The following is a 21,828-nucleotide window of genomic DNA, read 5'->3' on the forward strand; positions in this document are numbered from 1 at the left end:
AAATAGTGTGGGCTTCACATTAGTTAGAAATAATCTACAAAAGACATTACTTGACTTGTTCCACACATTTTACATTTAGAAAAAACACCCATCATCTGATTCAACTACTCAGCGTCTTTATTATTATTATTATTATATAGATTCAAATGGCACTTTATCACTTTAAATTTGCTTTGAACAAAAGCCAAGGAATTCCAGGAGTCAGCATGCTCTGCTAGCCCCAAGTCAGCAAACTTGCTCGTTATCAGGAATGATGCAGATACCGTGTGCGTGAGACGGGGGAGGAGGAGAGTCATGCAGGCGGTCATGGGAAGGGGGTGGTTTGCGTATTTAACAGCCCGTGCCCGAGCGCCGCAGCCTTTTCGGGGTCGGCGCTCAGAGGGGTTCCTGTGCATCGAGGAACGGACTGCGTACACCGCACCGGAGTGAGTTGTGTTTCAGCTTTGCTGCCGCTGCAGCCCGGCTCCGCTCTTTCCCCTTGCTGCTTCTGATCCTACTCTGCCCTCCCTAGGCTACCGCTACAGTGGCTGCGTGCGAGGTCAGGCTGTCAGATTATGCTACGTGTAGAGCACGTCCTGAGAGTGCTTAATTTGTAGAGCTTTGTTCGGTGTGTTCAGCCTGGCTCTCTGAGTGGTGCTACCGGCAGAGAGCAGCTCGGTACGGTGGCTGCAAGTGTAACTCAAGCACTCCATCTATGCGCCTTCTCTGCTGCTTCCAGGCATCCTTACACTGTGCCTGCTGCGCTGAGGACATCTGTGCGACCACGTGCACCACTAAAACTAGACTTTGCTCAGAACTGTGATCTGCTTTCCAGCGGCAAACGGGCAGATCACTGGCGTGTTGTAGAACCAAGCCGCTGCTCCTCATCAGTGCCTTGCTCAGTCAATGCTGAGCTACTTGGATAATCAGGCTGTGTGTCTAGGTACTTGCCAAGAAAAGACAGCCTCATCAGCCAAGAAATCAGTGTGAGGAGGGTCTGGGAATTCTGCAGGGAGTTTTTAGTAAGCGAATATCCATTTCAAACCAATATTCCATTAGATGTAAAGGCTGACTAAAATGCTTTCACTTACATAACCAAGCTAAATCTAGGCTAACGTCAGAGAAATTAGATGAATTTTAAGCAGCACCAGCCAATTATTGCAGGTCATTTTTGTGCACTGTTCTGTTCATTTCTCAAATTCCTGTGTTCTAAACCAGTGGATTAACATACTTTGGTCCTAATTCCCACAGTCATTCTATAGAGTAAAAATCTCCTGCATCTGACTCCACTCACTCAATTTTTTTCCTTATCAAAGGTTTTTTGTTACTTGTCTTTTATTTCAAAATTATACTCTAAATAGCCATTGAGGACTTTTTTCTTTCCTTCTAACTGCTGTCATTTGCCTATATACATAATCCTCCCACACACATTTCCTCTGTTAAAAGCAGTCTCTTGTTCCCTGTTCAGTTCAGACTATCCAAGCAAACAAATCAAAGCTATAAAAGTATCTTTCCTGGGCTTCTGTACTCCTTACAACTGTTTGTAAACACAAGTACTTTTGTACTCAAAACTTGCAACATTTGTAAAGAAAAAAAGACACAACAGTCTTTTTTAAGTTTACTTTTGTTCATTCTTTTGTTTTGTTTAATCCAAAATAGAAACCACCTCTACCTAAAAATGTGCGCATCGTGTAAATGACTCTCTGCTGCAGACGCACACATGCCCAGGCACACAGTCAAATCTATTTGTATAGAAATAAGACGGAAGCTCTCCAAACTTTAAACTGAAAATTTACACCAAGTAATTCTTAAAAGAGTTCTTGGTTCCTGCATGAGCAAGCATGTTAGCCAGTGCAGAACACTCCTGTGCCACTGCCCAACGTGCTCTGCTGCCCTAAGGGTTTGCTTATAACATTTCTCCTTACTGTCTGTCCCACCTTCTCCTGAGCAGCTGCAAAGCAGAAGGACCAACTGAAGTTGGTGCTCATTTTCAAAACATCCTTGATCAAAATCTCACCAGAAAGTAATTATGCTGCCCAGGAGCCACTGACAGGGCTGGCATTGGGCTGGCAAGGAGCACAGGAAGCTATGCTCATTCACACCTGCTGGAGAATTACCATATATGCTGCAAACTTCAAACAGGTGATTTTTTTTTTACCCTTTTTACAATTAGTCCAAGAAGCGCAAGGAAAAAGAAAGAAGGGGGAAAATTAGCCAAATCCCACATATACATTTCAAAGTGCCACCACTTTGAAGAACCTTGTCTGATCTCGAGGCAATCTGCTAAAACTCCCAGAAAACAAGCCACAACAATGAACTGAGAAAAACTGAAACGCCTACTTTTGCTTCTCTTTAGAAGTAACTAAAAATATTGCTGGAATGACTTTTGTAAAGAATAAGCATGAGATGGAAAAAGACAGAAAACAAGGATGTTCGGTGATACCAGGCAAACTGTACTATTCTTTGTATTTGTAGCAGATGCAAAGAGGGAAGGCAAACAAAGTTTTAAGCTGTCTCACAAGCTTAGTTTAGTTGATGTGTGACAAAAAAGAATGTGTGATGTGTAATTGCATGCCTCAGCCAAAGGACCATTTTTCTGTGCCAGGCACGCAGCAATTGGAACTGCCCCAGAGCCAGACTAGCTGCAGTTTCCATGAGAAACTGGCAGCAAGCTGCCTCTCAGAAGGTATTTTCTACTTAAGTGTAGGAACACACAGGTTAGGGTTTTACATACTGGTGTTGCTCAGAGCTGTAGGTTCACATTTGGCGCCGCTGGTGCTCTCAAGGAGACTGGCAGTGCCTGAGGAGCACTTTTGCAAGGCTCTGGGTCTCCTCAGGCTCACTCTGGCTAAGAAAAGAATTTTAAAATATCTGAAAATACTTGAGATCTGTGCCCCAGCCCACTGTACTGATGCCTCCTGGGCACAATAGTCTGTGCCATGTACTGCAGGGCAGAGCAGGAAGACACCAGGAATTTGTGACCAGGACAGGTAGTGGGGGGTGCTGGAGAATTCTGCAAAGTGAGTAAAAACCTTTCCCAGTCAAATCTGTACCTGCTACAGGGATGCTTAAAAGCCTATCTAATTTTTTCATGCCTGTAAGTTTGGGGAGTTTTTAGCAAATTATACCGTACATTCATGATATGCAACAGGTCAAGAGCAAAGTAGTTAAGACAAGCAGGGGGAACGATTTGGTGCTTCTACTCCCCCTTGCACTTACACACACACTCAAACCCACACAAGGCTGGGACAGAAAAAAAGCCCACTTTTCCACATCCAAGGAAAGATGTTAGGTGGCCAAGACAGTTAGAAAATTTTTGTGCTGGACAGGCTTATGAGGTCTGAAAATGGACATGATTCATGCTGGCAAAAAGCATCTGGCTTTGGAGAGCCAGCTAAACAACACAGAGCTAAGCTGCTCACAGCTGAGCTCTGAGCTTTGTAGGAATATTATTAGGTCATGCTGATTCATCTGAAGGGTGCAGAGAGAGATGCAAGGCATGACTTTTACAGCAATGACATGGGGTTGGCGAGCATTAAGATTATTTAGGCTTTTGTTCTACCACAAAATGCTTCTGGGAATTCTTGGAACATCTGATGTGGATATAAAAGACTTAAGTAGTTTTTCCTGAGAAAGGATCCTAACCACTCCCTTGTCTGCATCTTTCCTGAGATCTCTTGCAATTTTATTTACCAATATTTCACAGTCTTGGGTGTGAAATTTATTAGTCTAAAAGAGGCTGCACAAAACAGTTGCAAAAGTTGTCTACATAAAACTGGGACCAAGTAGATGCAAATCCAAAGCTTGAGGATCAGACAGAAAGCAAAGTCACCACAGATGCTCAGGCCCTAAAGGGAAGGGTGTGGCAAACCAGGCAGACTGAGGACACACTGCTGAAGTGGCTGAGTAAAGCCCTGTCCATCACCACTTCCTTGCCTCCTTAATCTTGCTGACATGTGAGAGTTCCCTCATTCACTTCAGTTCAAACAGGGTGAACTTCAGATATCTGAATTAATTACGATCAGTTTGATTGCAGTTGCCTGAGGGGCAATCGCAAACTCAGCTCAGGGAAACCCACTGGGGTCTAGCATTCTCCTTCAAAAAGTCTTGACAGTGGACACCCACTCACTGCCCATTCACACTGGACTCCCACTTTAAAAAAAAAAACAACACCCTTTCATATCTTTCTTATCTTCCTCTTTCACTGATACATTGTGGTTATTTTTCTAAAAATAATCAGCAAAAAACCAAGTGGTTTTTTTCCTGTGTTCTTGAAGGATTTTTTTGAGTTCTGATTTTCCACATCAGCAAATCAAGCCTAAAGCTTCCTTGGAGAGATAATTGCTTTAAGGTCTCCTACAGCTCCTTTTTTTTTTTAAACCCACATATTCATATTGATAGATCAGGCTTTGCTCAGACAGTAGAGTTTTACTCATCAGGTCACTTGAAATACTTATAACCATTAGGGCTACTCAATATTGTCACAGTAATGTCTTAAAACCTCTTCTCATTTTAGGATGCTGATTTCCCCCACGGGTCACAAATAAGCAGCACAGCAGGTGCCTGCACATGCAAAATCCTTCTAAAAAAGAATTTAAATCTATATAATGCTCTATGTGATCCAGGAATCTAACCTTGAAAATCATGCTAAGAAATATACATTATAGTTGGAATTTGTTATTTCAAAACTCAGCCCTACATAAAATTCCACAAACATTTACTTCAGATGATTTGTGTATTAAACAGAAAAGGATGCACAGATTTTTTTTTCTCTTTTCTTTCCAAGGTCCAGATTGCCATCTGGCTTAGAAATATAAGATATCAATTCCATATGTTTATTTTCTATAACTGGACCAGAGTGGGAAAAGAGACCATCAATTTTCAGAAAGAGAACCTATGTCAGACTGAGAGCTGACAGCAAATAGAATTACTTAGAGTTTTTAGTTTTATTTTCTGTCAAAACTGACTGCTGTGGAAATCTTCCATTGGAAGACTTGCAGTCTTCCATCAATCTGCCAATATTCTCTAATCCTTCTCCCCAAAAGGTTGGGCAGAAAATTGCTTATTCTCTTTGCTAAAAAAAAAGAACTAATAAAAACCTCTTTTGCAGGGAAAAAAAAAACCAACCAAAAACTAACCAAAACTATTAAATCAGTACTATTATTCATTTTCAAAGTCTGAAAATATCTCATAAATCTGTAATATTTTTTCACTTAAGGTAAAAAAATTGAAGATATTCCTGCAGCAACCAATTTGATCAGTAACCAGTAGGAGTGCAGCACCACACCCACAGGCAGGGCGAGGCTGCTCCTTGCATTGTTTCTGCCTTTTCAGCACTGCTCAAAGGCAATAATATAAACAATTATGCCTTTCCCCAAAACTTTGACTGTTATGTTGGTTAAATAAAAGAAATACTGCATGAGGATAGTTTTATCTTTCCTACATTGTGCAGTTTATAAAGTTACAGCTGTGGAAGTTTTGCTTTACTTGCTTTCTACAGTTACTATTTTAGTCTTGTCTCTCTGGTTCCTTCCTCTGAAATGTGAAAATTTAAACAAATGAAGGCAGAAAGTCTCACTTGGACAGCTAAAACATCATTTTAAAACTGAGGAGGGAGAATGGTGCTTTAATGCTCAGCTCTCCAGTCACAGGGATGAGGAATTCACATATATGACAAGGACAATAAGCAAATATGGGCAAAATTGAACTTACTGTTCTTAATGTTTCTCAGGTGAAACAAGACAGACTAAGTCTCTTTCCTGGTTAAAGAATTTTCTTTGTACTCCATAAGTAACACAACTCTCCCCAACCCCTAAGGAACAGAACCAAAAATCTGTGCTTCATATTTGGAGAAGACAAGTCACTCCCGAGATGACGGCCTAAGAAAGATTGCTCCTTTAATGTGCAAAGATTCTTTTATCTGTATATGCAGAGACCCAGCCAGCTTCTCACCTTTCATTTTCTAATTTGAGTATCCTAGCTGACATGAGCACTACTTGTGCCCATGGCCCTGTCACTGGTGTTGTCATATATTACAAGAGTTCTATTGTCATTACATTGCAAAGGTTCCATATTGCTAGAGTTTCGTACCTCCTTGATGTTTCTTGTAGGCAGCTCCTCTAGGCACTGACTCTTCCTTGTCCTCACAGCAGCCAGCTGACTTCAGTTCCCCCTCAACCAATCCATTCTTTTATAACACTCTTCTTACTGGCTACAGGTATGGCCTGTTAAAATCAGGCCTGCTCCCAATATCTAATAATTGGTTCAGCTGCAACTCTTTAGGGGGTAAGATTACATTCTATACCACCTTCATTTACCCATACTGTATGCTCTTACACACTGGGAGTAAGGAAGACAAGAAAGAGTCTTCCCTGAAATCCCAGTGTTACTATTAATGGAAGACATTTGGCTGACACTAATTTTAAGATTTCAGACTGTGTATGTGACAGAAATACATGAGTAAATATAAGAATTGGGTGAAATTGCAGTGCCCCATCCACCCCTGTAGGACATCCAAATCAGGTTGTTGGGTTTGCATCTGCTTCAAAACTTATTTGATTTTCAGGCTAACTTTGCAGAAAAATGTCATAAAAAACCAGGAAATGCTTTGAAAACAGCACTAGGAAAAAAACCAAAAAAAACGTCTGCAAAGCTTCTCACCTTTGGATAGAATAGTGCTTAGGGAGGACACAAACTTCAATTCATAAAGTAAGAGTCTTCTTGGCAGAGAGATACCTGTAGGCTTACGTGAGTGAAAGCTGATTTGTTGTTATACTTTCATCCTGCAAAATAATGAAAATGGAATATATAATCAGCTCTAGCAACTCTGAATTGTTATAAAAGCTTAATCTTACAATAAAAACACTCTGAATGGTTATAAAAGCTTAGTCTTACAATAAAATTAAGAGGTATCCATTGACTGAATCATCTCTCCTGAATCATTGTCGTGTTCTGGTTGCAATTCAAGAGAGGACAGTGACACCTGGCAGACAAAGACCTGCAGCTTCCCCTTCTGTGGCAGGCCCACAGCCTGGGCAGCATTGTGTCAGGCACTAATTGTGATGCTTTCCATAAGCGACTCCTAAATTAATGAAGAACCCTCATGCTGAATGAATAGAAATACAGTGCAGTGCATCATCTTTTCCAAGCACACAGTTCAAGTCCCAACTTCTAGAAACACCCAGATGAGCCTTACCTCAACCCTACTAGTCTTGTTTCCTAGAGGGAACAGCTGGGCTCTTTTACATCCTCTCATGTTAATCGTAGCAACCTCCAGGCTAGAAAACCCTTAATTTCTTGCAGCACAAAGTGCAGTTAAAGGGGACTTTGCACCACAAGCCCTTTGTCATACTTTGGATGCATGTAAACACATAGCTCAACTTAGCTGGTTTTTCCTCCTCTTCACTCCCCTCTGTTCTTTTTGGTTTTTTTTTCCCCCCTCTTTCACTCAGGGAAAGCTCTCTGCTGACTGTCATCTCAAATACTAACAACCCTATGCAGGAAAATGTAATTATGTGCTGCCTTATTTCAAAACATTTTCTCTGAATTCACACACTGAATACCTGCCATTGTCACGTGCCACTGCAAAGGAATCGCAAAGGGATTCTTTTGAACAGATTTCTTGGTGTAAATAAAGAAACACTATATCACCAGAGGTGGATAGAAAGGGGAACAGAGAGGCAGGGAAGACCAGATGGCTGAGGCAGGACAAGCAGAATGGCAGGGCAGAATGAGCCAAACCTCCTCATGAACCTCCTGCTCCCCTAGAAATGGAGCCAGCAGGCCCTGGTTATGGCGCAGTTACCTGTGTTTATGTGCTAAGGCTCCTCCTGTAATCCCATTGAGCACTTTGGGATTAGGGTCTAGTCAGGGAGAGTTGTTCCCAGGCAGCAGGAGTTTCACCACCTGCAGCCCAGTGGAGGGAGCTTCCTCCCCTGACTGACTGCCAGGCCAAGTCTCCCCACATCCAGAGCTTCCCGCCATTTTCTGAAGGCCTTGTCTGCGTAGAGACCCTAAAATGGCGGTGGCCTCTGTCTCCCTCACATGTCCCAGTTGCCTCCTGAACATAGCATGCAGTAAAGCTCTGTATAGTTTTCCACCCCATGATAAAAAATGAATTAGTAGCATAAAACTTGGACAATGTTGAGGCATGCTGCCAGGTGAATCCCACCAGAGCTCCCTGCCATTTTCTGAGGGCGTTGTCTGCTTAAAGACTCTTAAAATGGTGGCAGCCTCTGTTGAGGCATAAATAAAAGTTAATTGGTTCCTCACATGCATCCAGGTTTTGGTGCCTGTTACCAGCCTGAAGAATACTTGCTTGGTATTACCTTGAGGGCAGGATTTTCCAAAAGAGAGATGAAACACTGTTCCATTAGAGAGCCCAGCAGTGTTTTGGTACTTAATTTTTCTGAGGCTGGGCACGCAGGACCAAACACTGGCAAGCAGATGCTGAATGCTGCAGGTAGATGAAAATCAGCCTGAGCAGTGTCCAGTGTGCCAGTGCTTTTTCTCTTCTGTACTATGCCTATCTGAAACTCAGTATTTCAGTCCCCAGAAAATGCTGGTTTCTTCCTGGGCTCCGTTTTTAAACTCTGATCTTGCTTGAAGCTTTCAAATTCATTGCTCAGTCCTGCTTCAACTGCAATAAAAGCATCCCAAGTTCATCAGGAAATACAGTATCTCCATAAAGCCACAAACAATTTTAAATAATTTGAAACGTGTGATAAAATTTTTAGGCACTTGTAACTCCACCATGATTTTTTGACCCATGAGTATAATGGCGGATGCCAACTTTACACATATTTGACATTCTCTCAGATTTCCTGTTTGATTTTGTCACTGAGTGGCTCCAAGTTTAATTTAATAATGAGATCCATTAATCTTCTGTTTAAAGGTATGTTAAAGCCAGTTAAGCTGGCTTTCAGAAGTCACAGAGGAAAGCTGGAAAATCAGCTAAGTGGGTCAACAACTTTAAAGTATTAAAGCTAATTTATTAGTAAATTTAAAGCTGTTGAGTTCATGGCTTTGAAAGCTGTATGCAGTGAAACTGGGACTGAAGTGTCAGGAAAATCCACAAATACTAGAGGTTTATGTCCAAAAAGTTGGAGTAGGAGTCCTGAAACTTTATTCAAATAAAGGGAGAGATTCCACTGGGGCACTTGCCCATGGGGTTTTCTCTTTTGAGGTTTCAGAGGGCGCAGCCTCCTGTTATCCCAAACTCCCAGCTGCATGTTGTCCTCTTCCTTTCCCTACTGGCTGAGGCACTAGGAAGGTACAGGCTTCCTGAACCACCTACCACATATCCCCCCTTGAACCTATTCTTTTAGCCCAAAGTTCAGAAACTCCGGCTGTGCAGACCCCTGTCTGTTTCGGAGACCAAGCTGCCTGGGCTCTGCAATCAACCTGCAGCCCAGAGTCAGTAAAGACAGTAAGATCCATTTCAAAGACTTCAACACCCACATGTTCATCAAATTGTTTGTAAAGACATCACCTTTCCTCTCAGAAGTGCTGTCAGTGTAGGACAGGGCAGGTGTACAGAGCTGTCCCAGCCATGTATTCATGAGGATAAAAATTGGAAAAATACTGCTGAGTTGGCAGGTTTATTGGTGGAAGGTAAATCACCCCCTCCTGCTTTTATACACACCTGGCTTTGCAATGAACTCACCTGAACAGATTGATTAGCATTAAGAAGGTGGCTAAATGCCTGCAAGTCTGGGCACTGAAGTCCACCCACCAGACCATCTTTCAGCATTTTTAAACCATGACTAACCTAAAAGAAGAGAAACAATTTTAGATAGATTTTCCTGCTCTCCACCTCCAAAAAAGTCTCCAATATCTTCACCCCAAAAATCAACTCAAAGACACCAAACAGATATTTTTCCCCTAGAAATGGAATTTTTCAATAATTCAGTAATTCTGGATGGTTTAAATGGTTTTAATTAGTTCCTCATGACCCCCTTCTTTATAAAACACACTGGAGAAATGAGGGAGAGGAGAACAAGGGAAAAAAAACCCTAACAGCTTACTTGTATGTTTGGCAAAAAGCTATTCTGAACACAACCATTTCTTTTATTTAGAAACTTATCTGTAATTGTTTAGGAAGCACTACTCCTGACATTTCACACTAAATATAAATAAAAAATAAAACCTACAAATATTTACAAAAACATGTTTACAGTAATCCTATAAAGGCTTTTAAAACGTCACGTATTTTTGGTAAACTCCTTGTGGAGTTGGTTTTAGTTTTGTTTTTATTTTTGCTTATGGATGGAAAAAAAAATCATAAGCTTAAAAGTGCATCACCACTACAAATACTTGATTACTCCTTAGGATGTGTTCATTAGAAATTTGTTTAGCTTTGCTTTAGACAACTCAAACAATAGCTTCCGCTGCTTCCTTGACAGACCAAACTATTCCACAGTCTATCACAACAGGCAGAGAGACTTGCTAATCATCAGCCAAAATTCCCTAATTCTTTACATCGCTTCACTACTCTTGACTGGACATGCCTTTGTGTACAGAGAGCTCCCAGAGTAAGAATTAGGCTTGTCCAACACACTCACCGACTGGAATGTTCTGCCCTCAGCCATCTCCAGCCCTCTCTCTGTGTAGCTGTCTCCTCCCTCACGACTGCACCTTTAAAGTCTACTATTCCTATGCTTTTAAATGCCCTCCAGCTGCCAGCAGCTATTTGCTAACAGAGGCCTGAGTGGGCGAGAGGCAGCCAGGAAACAGGAGCTATGTGTGAGCGGTGTAGCACATCCAGGGCACTGGGACTACTAGGGGTGTTTATGGAAAAAACTCTATGGACACTCCTAAAGGAGGGAAACAGACACTAAATCACTAAATCAGTAGCATTTGCTTGTCTCTAAAAACCTGAAAATTAAGACTCAAGGTTTGAGGGTTTTTTCCCTTTGGCTCCTGAATCACTGTCATGAATCTCAAATACCACATGCTCTTTTAAAAATGCCATTCCTAGCTCTTGAATGACAACACCACATCAGAAATAGGGAGAAAAGGGAAGAAAATCCTGCTATGATCTCATTCTCTCTATTTACATTAACTTTCTAAACACATAACCAAATTCATAGTATATAATGATATATTGTATTATCATATATAGAGCATACCAAGTAATAAATCTCGGTACAAAATTTGAAAATGAAGTAGCCAAGCTCTGCCACTTACCTAAAACTTGCTTGAAAAAGCTGGGTTTGTCAGAATTTCTCTCCTTAGAGAAAGAAGTGGTTGCACCTGTAATCTGTGAGCTGATTTTGCCAAGCAGCAGAAAAATATGTTTTCCCTTAATCAACACATTTAAAAAAACTAATCACATCCTGGTGCAACTCATTTCACCTGGAGCCTCTCTCTTTTATACTGTGCAAAAGAGCATGCTTGACTTAATTGCAACGGAATCTCTGTTTGGAAGCACTTGTAGATATCTCCATTGGTAATTTTCCATCTCTGTTCTTGCTTCTCTGCTAGGCCATTTGACATGATAAGTCTCCATTCACTAATAATGTGAATCTCCATTCACTACTAATTCACTTCTGAGCCTGCTGTGTGCTGTAGGGCAGCAGATAAATTTTACAATGAATTAAGCAGTCTCTAATGTGCTTATTTGCTATTTTTTTTGTTTGTGTTTTCTTTTTGCTTTTGCTACTCTGAAGACAGAAGGTACGTGCTTTGATTTTAGAGGAACAAATGGCAAAAGCAGTTTGCTCTTTTCAGAGCTTCTCTGTCTAAAGTGAAAAGCTCATTATGTATTTCCTCAAGCACATGTTTTCAAGGCAAGATGACTAAACAGGGGGTTGTTCTATTGTGAGATTATGTGGTGACATTTACTAATGAAAAAAAAAGAAAAAAAGAGTTCCCTTTCTGTCCTGGTGCAGATGATCTGTGTTCCAGGCTTTCTTACAGACACTCTGAATGAGATGCATATAAAAGAATGGTAAATGCAATGTCTACTTCAAGGCAAAAATGAGAAAGGGTTTTGATTTGTGTGAGAAGGCAGATGGTTGTTTTACTATCCTTTCCCCAGCACATTCAAATCTCAGCTGAGCTCTCTTATTAAAGTGCTATGTGTAAATTCTTACCTTTGCATGTAAAGCAGCCTTATCTGTTCACCTTTCCTGTACCATCCTTGCTATACAATCAAACTCTCAAGTACTTTTGTTTTTACATGTTACCCTGGGAAAGAAGTCCTGTAAAGTGACTCCTAACTAGAACTGAAAGGAGAAAAATAAATTACATGAAAACTTAGTAAAATAATTTCAAGATTTCTTTTAGGTTCTGTACAAAAACTGAAAAACCAGTGATGATTTTCTCAAAAGACTACTGTAGCCTGGTTTCCACAGCAGATTTTTCTTCTAAAATAATTATGGGCCATTGCTTATACAACTTCAGCACTAACTGATGCAAAAAATCACAAGGGTTTGGTAATGCTCATGATTTGGTCTTGGATGAAGGTCTCCATAAGCAGTAGGGGCTGAGCAGGGCAGGTCTGAACAAAATTGCTTCTTGAGATAACAACTGTCTTCTGATACAGAAGAATAATATATCTGGAAAAAAACAAAAACAAAACCAAACCAAAAATCACTTTATAGATGGCCTGAGTTTGGAGTCACAAAAGAAATTAATGAAAGCTGCAAGTTCCTATTACATCTGAATAATAAAAAAAAATAAATCAAGTCATCTTTCAGGAGTCACTCAAGGAGGAACTACATGTTCAGCTGATCTTTGTCCACGTCTGTGAGTGCTGTGGCTGACAAAAGGGGAACAAAAAGGTGTGAGCAATGCAGCAATTGCAAAATGCAATGCACCAGGGCTTGGTGTAATATTTCCTCTGGATTGTACAAGCATGTCTGTCAAAACCAAGCAGACAGTGGTTTTGTACAAAAGAATTGAGTTAACCCTGTGTAAAGCAGCTCTGTCTCCCCTCCCAGCAGGGTCCAGCATGCCTCAGTACAAGCTCACCTACTTCAACCTGCGGGGACGAGCGGAGATCAGCCGCTACCTCTTTGCCTATTCGGGCACGAAGTACGAAGACCACAGGATAGAAGCAGCAGACTGGCCCAAAATCAAGCCAAGTGAGTAGCACTTATAGCCAAAGCTCCACTAGAAATGCTGGCAAAAAGAAAAGCAGTTGAAGAGATGCCTATATGTTTTGTGAGCAGAAGTACACTTAACTTCTGGCTTTAGTTAAGCCTGTGTGAGTTTTAAGGTGAGACAGCCAGAATGTCATTGCTGATGCTCTCACAGGAGACTGGATCCAAACGTTCAGACAATCTGAAATGCCTTACCTGCTGTCATCTAGCTAGGCTTTTACTCCTTATCAGTTCAGTACAGCTTACGTGTACCTAAAGATAACCAAATGAGCGCTGATCTCAGCTTCTCTGGGTAATTTCATCTCAAAGACCACATCTCAGACTTCGCCCTAAGTTTAGAAAGCCAAATTGGAGAGAAAGGTCAGGAAAGACACTCCTTTGCAACCTGAAAGGTCTTCAGAGAGGAAAAGTGATGAGAAAACAAAGTCAGTTGCTATAGCAAAGGAAAAAACCAAAAGGATCAAAAGAGGTACTAGAAAAATAATTGTTCCTAAGAATTAGCCCTACCAACCCTTGCAGAAGTACCCTTCAGGCTATTGTACCCCATTTTATGTCTTTTTGTTTAAATAACCTCTTTTCAGCTTTTAAAGGTTTTGTTATTTCTGTTCATTAAATTAGCCTTAGTTCAAGCGAAACAGATCCTGCATTTCAAGACTCTGGGTAGGAACTCAATGTCTTCATTTCATGGATTAGGCCTGTGTTTGGCTGCATGGGCTATGACTTTTCACATCCAGAATGAAAAATTGCAGCTTTAGTTTGGGGAAAAGACACAACCAATTCACAAGGTGACTTCTATTAATGAAGCAATGTTTCTTGATAAGCTTTCACACCATTTAATAAGCTCAGCCTGCAAGCTACCAGATTTTTCTAGGGTGCAAATTTTGTAGGTTTGGTCTTTCCTGTTGGCAGTGATTAGAATGATAAACACTCAAACACAACTGTAATCCAAGTGGCAATTGAAGCCTTCAGTGGTGGTCAAGTATAGAAAACACTGGCAAAGATCCACAGAGAGGAATAAGAAGCAGTGGAACAGGGACACTTTCAGCTAGGGATGACTGACTTTGGAAACCTTGTTATAAACGCTTAAGCCAGTTAACCACATGGTATAGCTTATTTCTCTCTCACTGCAGTTCTCAGGAAGCAGGGTAGAAGCTGAAGGTGAGATTAAGAATTCAGATGACCTGGTGTAAGCTCTGCAAAGGCTTTTCATGCTTAATTACACACATATTCACACGTATGCACACTCACTTTTGTCCTGAAACAAAGTTGAGGGTATAAGGAAAGTATATTTTTATGTGGCATTTTCCATACTGATGAAGTAAGACAAATTAAAAAGACAAAGCATAATTAGTCCCTTAAAGGGTGCAGAAGCATTCACATTCTAGAACAAGATGTTCTAACAGCAGAACTACCATACAAGGTAACAGCATTGCATCACTCTTTGAATATTGTTGATGATCCCGATGCCTGAGCAGCGCAGGAAACAATGCAGGAAAGTTCTTCCTGTGCTTTTCTTCAGCGCTCACTCCACAAACCTCCCACTGGAGCTTTATGTGTACAGGACGTGTGTACAGTAAATGTGCAGCTGCAGCACCTAAGTGTGCGCCTTCTTCTTCCCTAAGTATTTTTTTATCTTGCTTCATCATATTTGAAGCTTTTAAAAAGAGGGACATCATGTTGTATTTGCAGACTGCAGTCAAAACTGGTTCCAGATCTTTCATAGGCAGGTGGGTAAAGGCAAACGTGATATATGCAAGTGTACACAGCAATTTGTCTGGTATTTCTTAATCTCACCTCAATATGTAATTATGTAATTAGTTCAATTAATTTGACAAATTTACTGTTTTTTGAAGGCTACAAAATAAACTGCATACTAAATTGCCTTACTTTAACTCCTGTTACATCAAATGCTGCTATAATTCCCTTTACCATTGCTCAACATTTACCACCCTTTGGTTTTCACCACGATGAGACTGACTGGAATCTGCTAATTTATTTCTATTCTTTCTAAGGTGACCCAGTTCAGAAAAAATAGAAGGAGGAAAAAAACTTTATATGAAGGATGTGAATACAGATACAAATGAGGGTTGTGCAGAAGAATTCTCAGCAGAGTGAACAATGCCTGTGTATATGCAGTGGGTTGGATGGATCTCCTCATGTCACATTCACTTTTAAACACAGCAGTCATTTAACTTCTTGGGCAAGAATCCTGTTACCCAGTGCTTTTTCCTCATCAGACTGTGTCTCTGTGGAGGGAGCTGAGGCACATTTTGAAGACTGAGGATAGTAGAGAATGCAAGGCTTATTTTCCATTGCGCAGATGCTGTATGCAACTTAGAGTGTGAAGGCACACAAAACCTGTACAAACCTACTCCTTCTCCAGGAGACAGCCATTTCTTGTGTTGAGTCACAGCCTGCAAAGTCAGAGTTTAGGTGCCCTAGGGCAGATTGGGGCGCTGGCTATTGGTCTTGTTGAACACTTAAGGCTGTTTGTTCCAAAGCCTTGTTGCTACCTTGGATTCAGTGTTTTTCTGAATGATTTGCCTGTGGGAGAACATTTTGTCTGGAAATACTGTGAGTAACCATGAGAAATGCCTCACAAAGGAGGAGGAGATAGTCATCAGGTGATCTCCAGACAATTTCCTTAAGCAGCATAACATTTTTATGCATGAAAAACCCTTTTCCTCATGTTTTAATTAGCAAACCTCTTAATTGCTTGTTGTCTGCAATGTGCATGTCAGTGGTGGCAGATGGCACCAGGACTTTGGTGCTAGAGCTAGGGTTCAGGGAGATTGGAAGAGCAAAGGTTTAGCCTGCTGGCATAAAATGTAAACAGCACTTTCAGATATGCACCCAACTATTTCTGTGTAGGTGTATGTTTTCCTGGTCAATTAGCAGATACATTCCTGTTCCCATCCACTGAGCGACTGACTGGGTGTCTACAGATGCCCGAAATTCAAGGTACACCTAGACCAGTACGAATTTGGCACAGATGACTTCACAAATCTTAGAGCAGCAGCTCCCGAATTTTACCAAACTTCTTATCTGCCATGGAATTTCATCTAAGGCTCAGTTATAAAGGCTGCTGTTAAAAGCCATTATGCAGAGAAAATGAAAAAGTGTAATTAACCTTTGGTAAGCCTGCCAGCAAACTTTTCAGAGCACAGAAAGAGAAACAAAAGTGTCCAAAGGTTAATGACTTCTCCAGCATTTGTTAATGCAGCAGATGTAGTTACAAAGTGTGTAGCTTAGGATTTCTGGGGTGTCCCTAGTCCCAGTGTTTTTGTGGTAATGGTGCTGCAGCTATGCATTTACTGTACACACGTACTGTACACATAAAGCTCCAGTGGGAGGTTTGTGGAGTGAGCGCTGAAGAAAAGCACAGGAAGAACTTTCCTGCATTGTTTCCTGCGCTGCTCAGGCATCGGGATCATCAACAATATTCCAAGAGTGATGCAATGCTGTTACCTTGTATGGTAAATCTGCTGTTAGAACATCTTGTTCTAGAATGCGAATGCCTCTGCACCCTTTAAGTGACTAATTATGCTTTGTCTTTTGGACAAGAGAATACTTCATGTTTCTTGAGCTAATAAGGAACAAATTGAAGAATTCAAGTTTGTCCAAGAGCACAAGGAGTCAGGAATCTGAATGGGATCTGAGAGGATAGGTTTGCTTCAGCAGTGTTCTCAAAATTGAAGTAAGGTTTTGCAGGAAATACCAAGCTATACAAATCATCATACCATATAAACCAAGAAATACAGACATTATTCTGAGGAAAAGACCTAGTTCTGTAAAACTGATGGGAAAACAGAAAATCTATGCATAAAGATCAATGTTAAGAAAGGCCATTGAGAAAGCAGACAGGCAGCTACAGCAAGTTTAATTTTTGACCTGAACTGAAGAGTGTGGTGGGGTTTGTAGGGGTTTTTTTGGCATTTTTCATGTGGCTGCCACCAGTAAGCTGTAATCCTAATGTACCTTCAGGCAAATAAGTGAATTGCTCTTCCTGGAAATACTGCCCCACTTGATTTTGTTTACACCTAATGGTGCTTTTGTTGTGTTTGAAAGGATGGCCTATTCTAACATAAGAACTTTCTGTTATTTGGCTTATACACTCTGAAATTAACATTTCTATAACTCAACATTTGTTTTTTTCCCTTCTGACACTAATCAGACCATCCTTGACAAATTTTCCAGCAAATGATTTTGAGCAAGGACTGCAGTTTAGAATATGAACAAATTTCAAAAAGCCAGTGTACAACTATTAGCATTGTCCTGTCTTAGCACAGAATTTTAAAAATCAGACCAATATCAAGCAGCAGCTTTCCCTAGCGCTTCACCATATGTAAGTCAATAATTATTTTAACAAGTAAACAAACTCAGTCTCAACACACTCTGACTTGACAATGCCCCCATTTAAAGGGCAATCAGTTCGAGATCTGCAACAGGCTCATACAAGATCTGTACTCCCACACAGTGGACTGCTCACAGAAAGCATCTTTGCACTGACATAAGTCATGATACAGCAGAAAATGAACTGTAATGGTGAACTAAGTTACCACCACCTTCGATATTGGGCTGGCAGGCAGCAACAGCTTTTGATCTGTGGCTCATTAAAGCAGTTTGAAGCAATGGCAATAACAGACTTTATCATCATAGCAAAGGGTGCTTCTCCTGCTCTGATGGCCATAAACATCCCATAAACAGTTTAGGATGTGTAGAATGGTGCTTGAAAGATCCTTAGGAAACCTGACAGACTAATGGCCCTAAAAATACTCCCAAGATAACAGATAAATCTTGAGAAGCACCTGACACCAGACAAAAATTCCTCAGTCAAAAGGGGAGCAGTTGCTTTGCTTCCTGAGTGACTTTCTATGTAGCTCCACTAAAGTGTGTACATAGCTGTCTCAGGTAACAAGAAGGGCTTGGCAAGGACTTCCAAAGAGAATATGAGTTGTAATAAAACCAAACCTGGGCTGAGATTAAATCACTGCATCTTCCTTATCATCCCTTTCTAGAAGATTCATATTCTAGGTACCTCCAGCTTTGGGCCTACCATTTCCCAAGTGCCTTGCTCCTCTGTCACCATTAAAAAAATACGTATTTTTTATATTTCTTATTGGAAGATGCAAAACTTCTATTTTGTTTTCCATGATCCAATTTAAATATGAATGGATAGGAAAAGCAGTTATGGTCAGTTTTCAAGGCAAAGGAGAACTTATTTTGATACAGATATTGCAGTAAGAAACAGGTCTGTGACATTTATTTGCCCCCACATTTGACCAATCCAGCTGCCTTATTATGGAGCCAATCTAAGCTTGATTACCAAATGATTAATTATTCAGCTTTTGAGCAATAATCAAGCACTTAAATACAGGCTGCATTGCACCAAAGTCATAGACAATTACAACATGGGCAGGATGAGTCATGGGCAGGTCAGCTCCGGAAAAATGGGGGAACATGTTGGAAGGACAGAACAGACATGAGGAGAAGAATAATGGAGAAGTTAAGATCAGTGAAAATGGAACAAAGAGGTAAGGGAAGGAGAAAGTGAAGAATTGTATCTGCATGGGGAAGAAGAGCAGCACAGCACCAGCAGCTGACCAGCCTATGTGCCAGGACTGGACAAAACTGTGCTCAGCTCTGTTGTGTTTCCCCTCCCTATCCCTAACAGAGGAACAGTCCCACAGGAGCACCCTCCACTGGGTCATGGCCAGGAGAAGACGGACTGCAGATCAGCCTGAGGACTTGTCCTCTGTCAAGGCTTCCTTCATGGCAAGTGTAGACTGTGCAGATTTCATTCCAGCATGCAATGCAAAAAGCCAATAAATAACCAACATAATCTGAAAAGCAAGAACCTGCTGATAAAAGTTCAATTTAAAGAGGAGTACAGGTTTAGTTATTCAAAAAGGAGGCTTTTTAAAACCCCTTTTCCTCTTTCAATCTAAATTTGGAATACAAGCATCCACCAGCTTTGCACTTCCAATGAGCGGCAAAGCAAGCGGGAACCAAACAGGAAAGGTCATATTTTGTGCATGCCTGAGAAATGACACTGTTTGCATGGTGACAGCAATAGATTTTCCTGCTTTTCCTTCTCAAAATGTATTTGCTCAAGTGGGAGTTGGAAACATTGTAAGACAACATTGCTTTGAAAAACATGGAAAACACATCTATATGGATACACAAGGGTTTAAACTGACATAAGTACCAAGCAGCCCCCAAAACAACAAGGGTGAGAGAGAAGCCAGCAAAGTGACACTAACATCCTTTCAGCCTGCAGTACCTTGGCTTTGCTGCTCTGTTGTAATGGCTCCCCAATGGATGGTGTTTCATGCCTTGCCCCCATGACCTTGATTCTACCCAAACATCTCTCACACAGAAGCTTTTAACTTGCTCCTCTAAAGTAGGAGCCTGGCAGGAGCCACTCTACCTGCTCTGCTCATCTGCAGTCACACAAACCATGCCTTTCACCAAAACTCAGAAAGCTTCAGCAGGTTTAGTACCATACTTATGCACATGGGGCATTTGGGCATCTCCTCCAACAGGTTAATGAGCAGAATTGGGCCAGAAGCACCAAAGGAGGTCAAAGCAATGCACAGAAGCCCATATTCCTGAGTCTAAGGGTAAGACTGCTTAAACCCTTGTGCAGAGAGGTTTCTGTTTTGTTTGGAACCCCTGAGAATATGGCCTAGGTGTGGTTTTCTGCAACTGGCCAAGTTTCTCGAGGCCACATCAAGGTAATTTGTCAAACCCCAACCTTACCTCCAGCAATCAAACTGTGTCCATCCACTGTGAAGGCTCCTCACATCCTCCCTTAGGACGAGTTGCGTAACAAAAATCCACCCCTCTCTTTTCCAGCTGGAGAAGGAAGACTCCCAAGTTTCACAGAAAATTCATTCTTCCTCATAGCAGCCAAACTCAGACATACAGTAACAAATCTTCTGGGAAAACTGTTATTCTAAACTACAAAAGGAAAAAGTTACTTTACAACAGGTTCCAAAAAATTTTGGTCATTACATGAATTTTAGACAATAACATTTCAAAGGCAAAGATTTTTTTCCCTAAATTTATCCAGACTGAAAACACAGCTTTGTAAGCCATTATACCTCCTCCTCAGATATGGAGGAAATGTACTACAAATATTTTCTTCCCTCCTGACTAGTGTTTGTTATTTTCTTCTGTTGTAAAACAGCCTGAATATTTGCTGTACTTTCTGGTGCTCAAGAATAGCCTGCACCCAAGAAGAAACAATGGATTTTTAAAATTATCTGCACAGCACGTGTACTTTCTTCAAACCTCTTAGAATTACACTCACTTATAGCTTATTAACTCAATAATCAACAAAATCAGTGTATAATTATATACATGCACTCTATCAGCTAGAAAAAAATCTATGTTTACATTAAATCCCAATTTTCCCTGTTCTTGCTAAGAAAAAATCAAATAGCATTTTGAATACACAAGAAAGGAAGGAGCATCTACCATTTACCATCTGTTACTCTTTAAAGAGTCCATTGTTCAGTAATGATAGCAATAGATTTGCTACCTCCTAACAAACAAACCCCAAGTGTCATTATAAATCAAAGCATAAATCCTTTTAGATATTATGGTATAACAAAATAAAGTCTGATCTCATTTATTAATTTTATAACTGTATTAAGAGTCATGCAACTGTAGGTACACAAAACAAAGCTGTCTTTGTATATTTTCAATTGCAAGCTCAGTTTCGCTTTCAGAAAAGAATAACCAGGTATTCAAGAAAGTACCTCAGTACTGAGGAGGATGATCTTTGTAGACATTAGTCATGTTTTCAGGGAATGAATAGCAATTCCCTTGAATTCAGAAATGACCAGATTCCTGAGAAACAGAACATGAGAGCTGACTACCGCTCTGCCAGTCAGCTGACTTTGACACCATAGTCTATTTTCCTTAACTGTTCAGAAAGGTGTTTCCCTCCTTTAGTTGTAATCAAGGGTTTCTTTAAACAAACAAACAAACAAACAAACAAACAAACAAACAAACACCCCCCCAAAACCCCACCATAATAACAAACTGGCTTTAATTTTTCTTGTGGTGACCCACAAAGTGAAACATCAGTCAAAGCTGGGATTTATAGATGACTTCTCCTGTATGTAAACACAGCAGCAAAAATATCTGTGGGTTTCGAGATGAAGCAATCCCAGTCTCACAGTTTCCCAACCTGAGCAGTGAGTGACAGTCTGTTTTGACAGCTATTGCTACAGACTGCCTTAGTCATATTGACCCTGCCAGAACTGCATCACCCCAGAGCATTCCTACTGGAGCCTCCAAAAGAGGCTGCTTAACTCCTTCATGGGGGGAGCCATTACCCTGCTCTGGCTGCACTTTTGCTGTTTCCTGTTGTCAGGCATTGTACATCCCTGTGTGGTCTGGGGGGACGTGGAGCAGGCTGCAGGCTGACCACACTGGCACGTCCAGCAGTCACACCTGCTGTCATCCCCTCTGCTTGTGCTGGCCCGAAAGATGTGCTTCACATAAGCAAACATTCTTACACACCTCTGCAACTTTGGAGCAGTGATGCTCAGGGCCCTGTGCACCACTAACCCAGAGCACAGAACCAAGGCTCTTCTCGTTTTCATAGCCAGAGAGCTTCCCTGTGAAGCATTCAGGGGATATAACTTGTCATCTCTCAGTGATTCTCAATGGAACAAAACATGGACTTGGCAGGACCTTGCTGCTCTCTGGATAATGAACATGGGAAGTC

At 41.0% G+C, this 21,828-nt stretch overlaps 1 protein-coding gene across 2 annotated transcripts in view; it reads left to right on the top strand.

Moving 5' to 3' along the window:
* The first annotated feature begins 323 nt into the window (after nucleotides 1–323).
* The window catches only part of HPGDS (hematopoietic prostaglandin D synthase), a 29,325-nt gene continuing 7,820 nt past the window's right edge, over nucleotides 324–21,828 (top strand). The window contains exons 1-2 of one of the 2 annotated variants that reach the window (XM_030947796.1): nucleotides 324–425; nucleotides 12,924–13,067. In XM_030947796.1, coding sequence (XP_030803656.1) covers nucleotides 12,935–13,067 — 133 coding nt within the window. In that variant the 5' untranslated portion in view covers nucleotides 324–425; nucleotides 12,924–12,934. The remainder of the gene's footprint in view (nucleotides 426–12,923; nucleotides 13,068–21,828) is intronic. The other variant, XM_030947797.1, reaches the window with a different exon arrangement.

Source organism: Camarhynchus parvulus, chromosome 4, assembly GCF_901933205.1.
Source record: "Camarhynchus parvulus chromosome 4, STF_HiC, whole genome shotgun sequence".
In the NCBI taxonomy this organism is placed as follows: domain Eukaryota; kingdom Metazoa; phylum Chordata; class Aves; order Passeriformes; family Thraupidae; genus Camarhynchus; species Camarhynchus parvulus.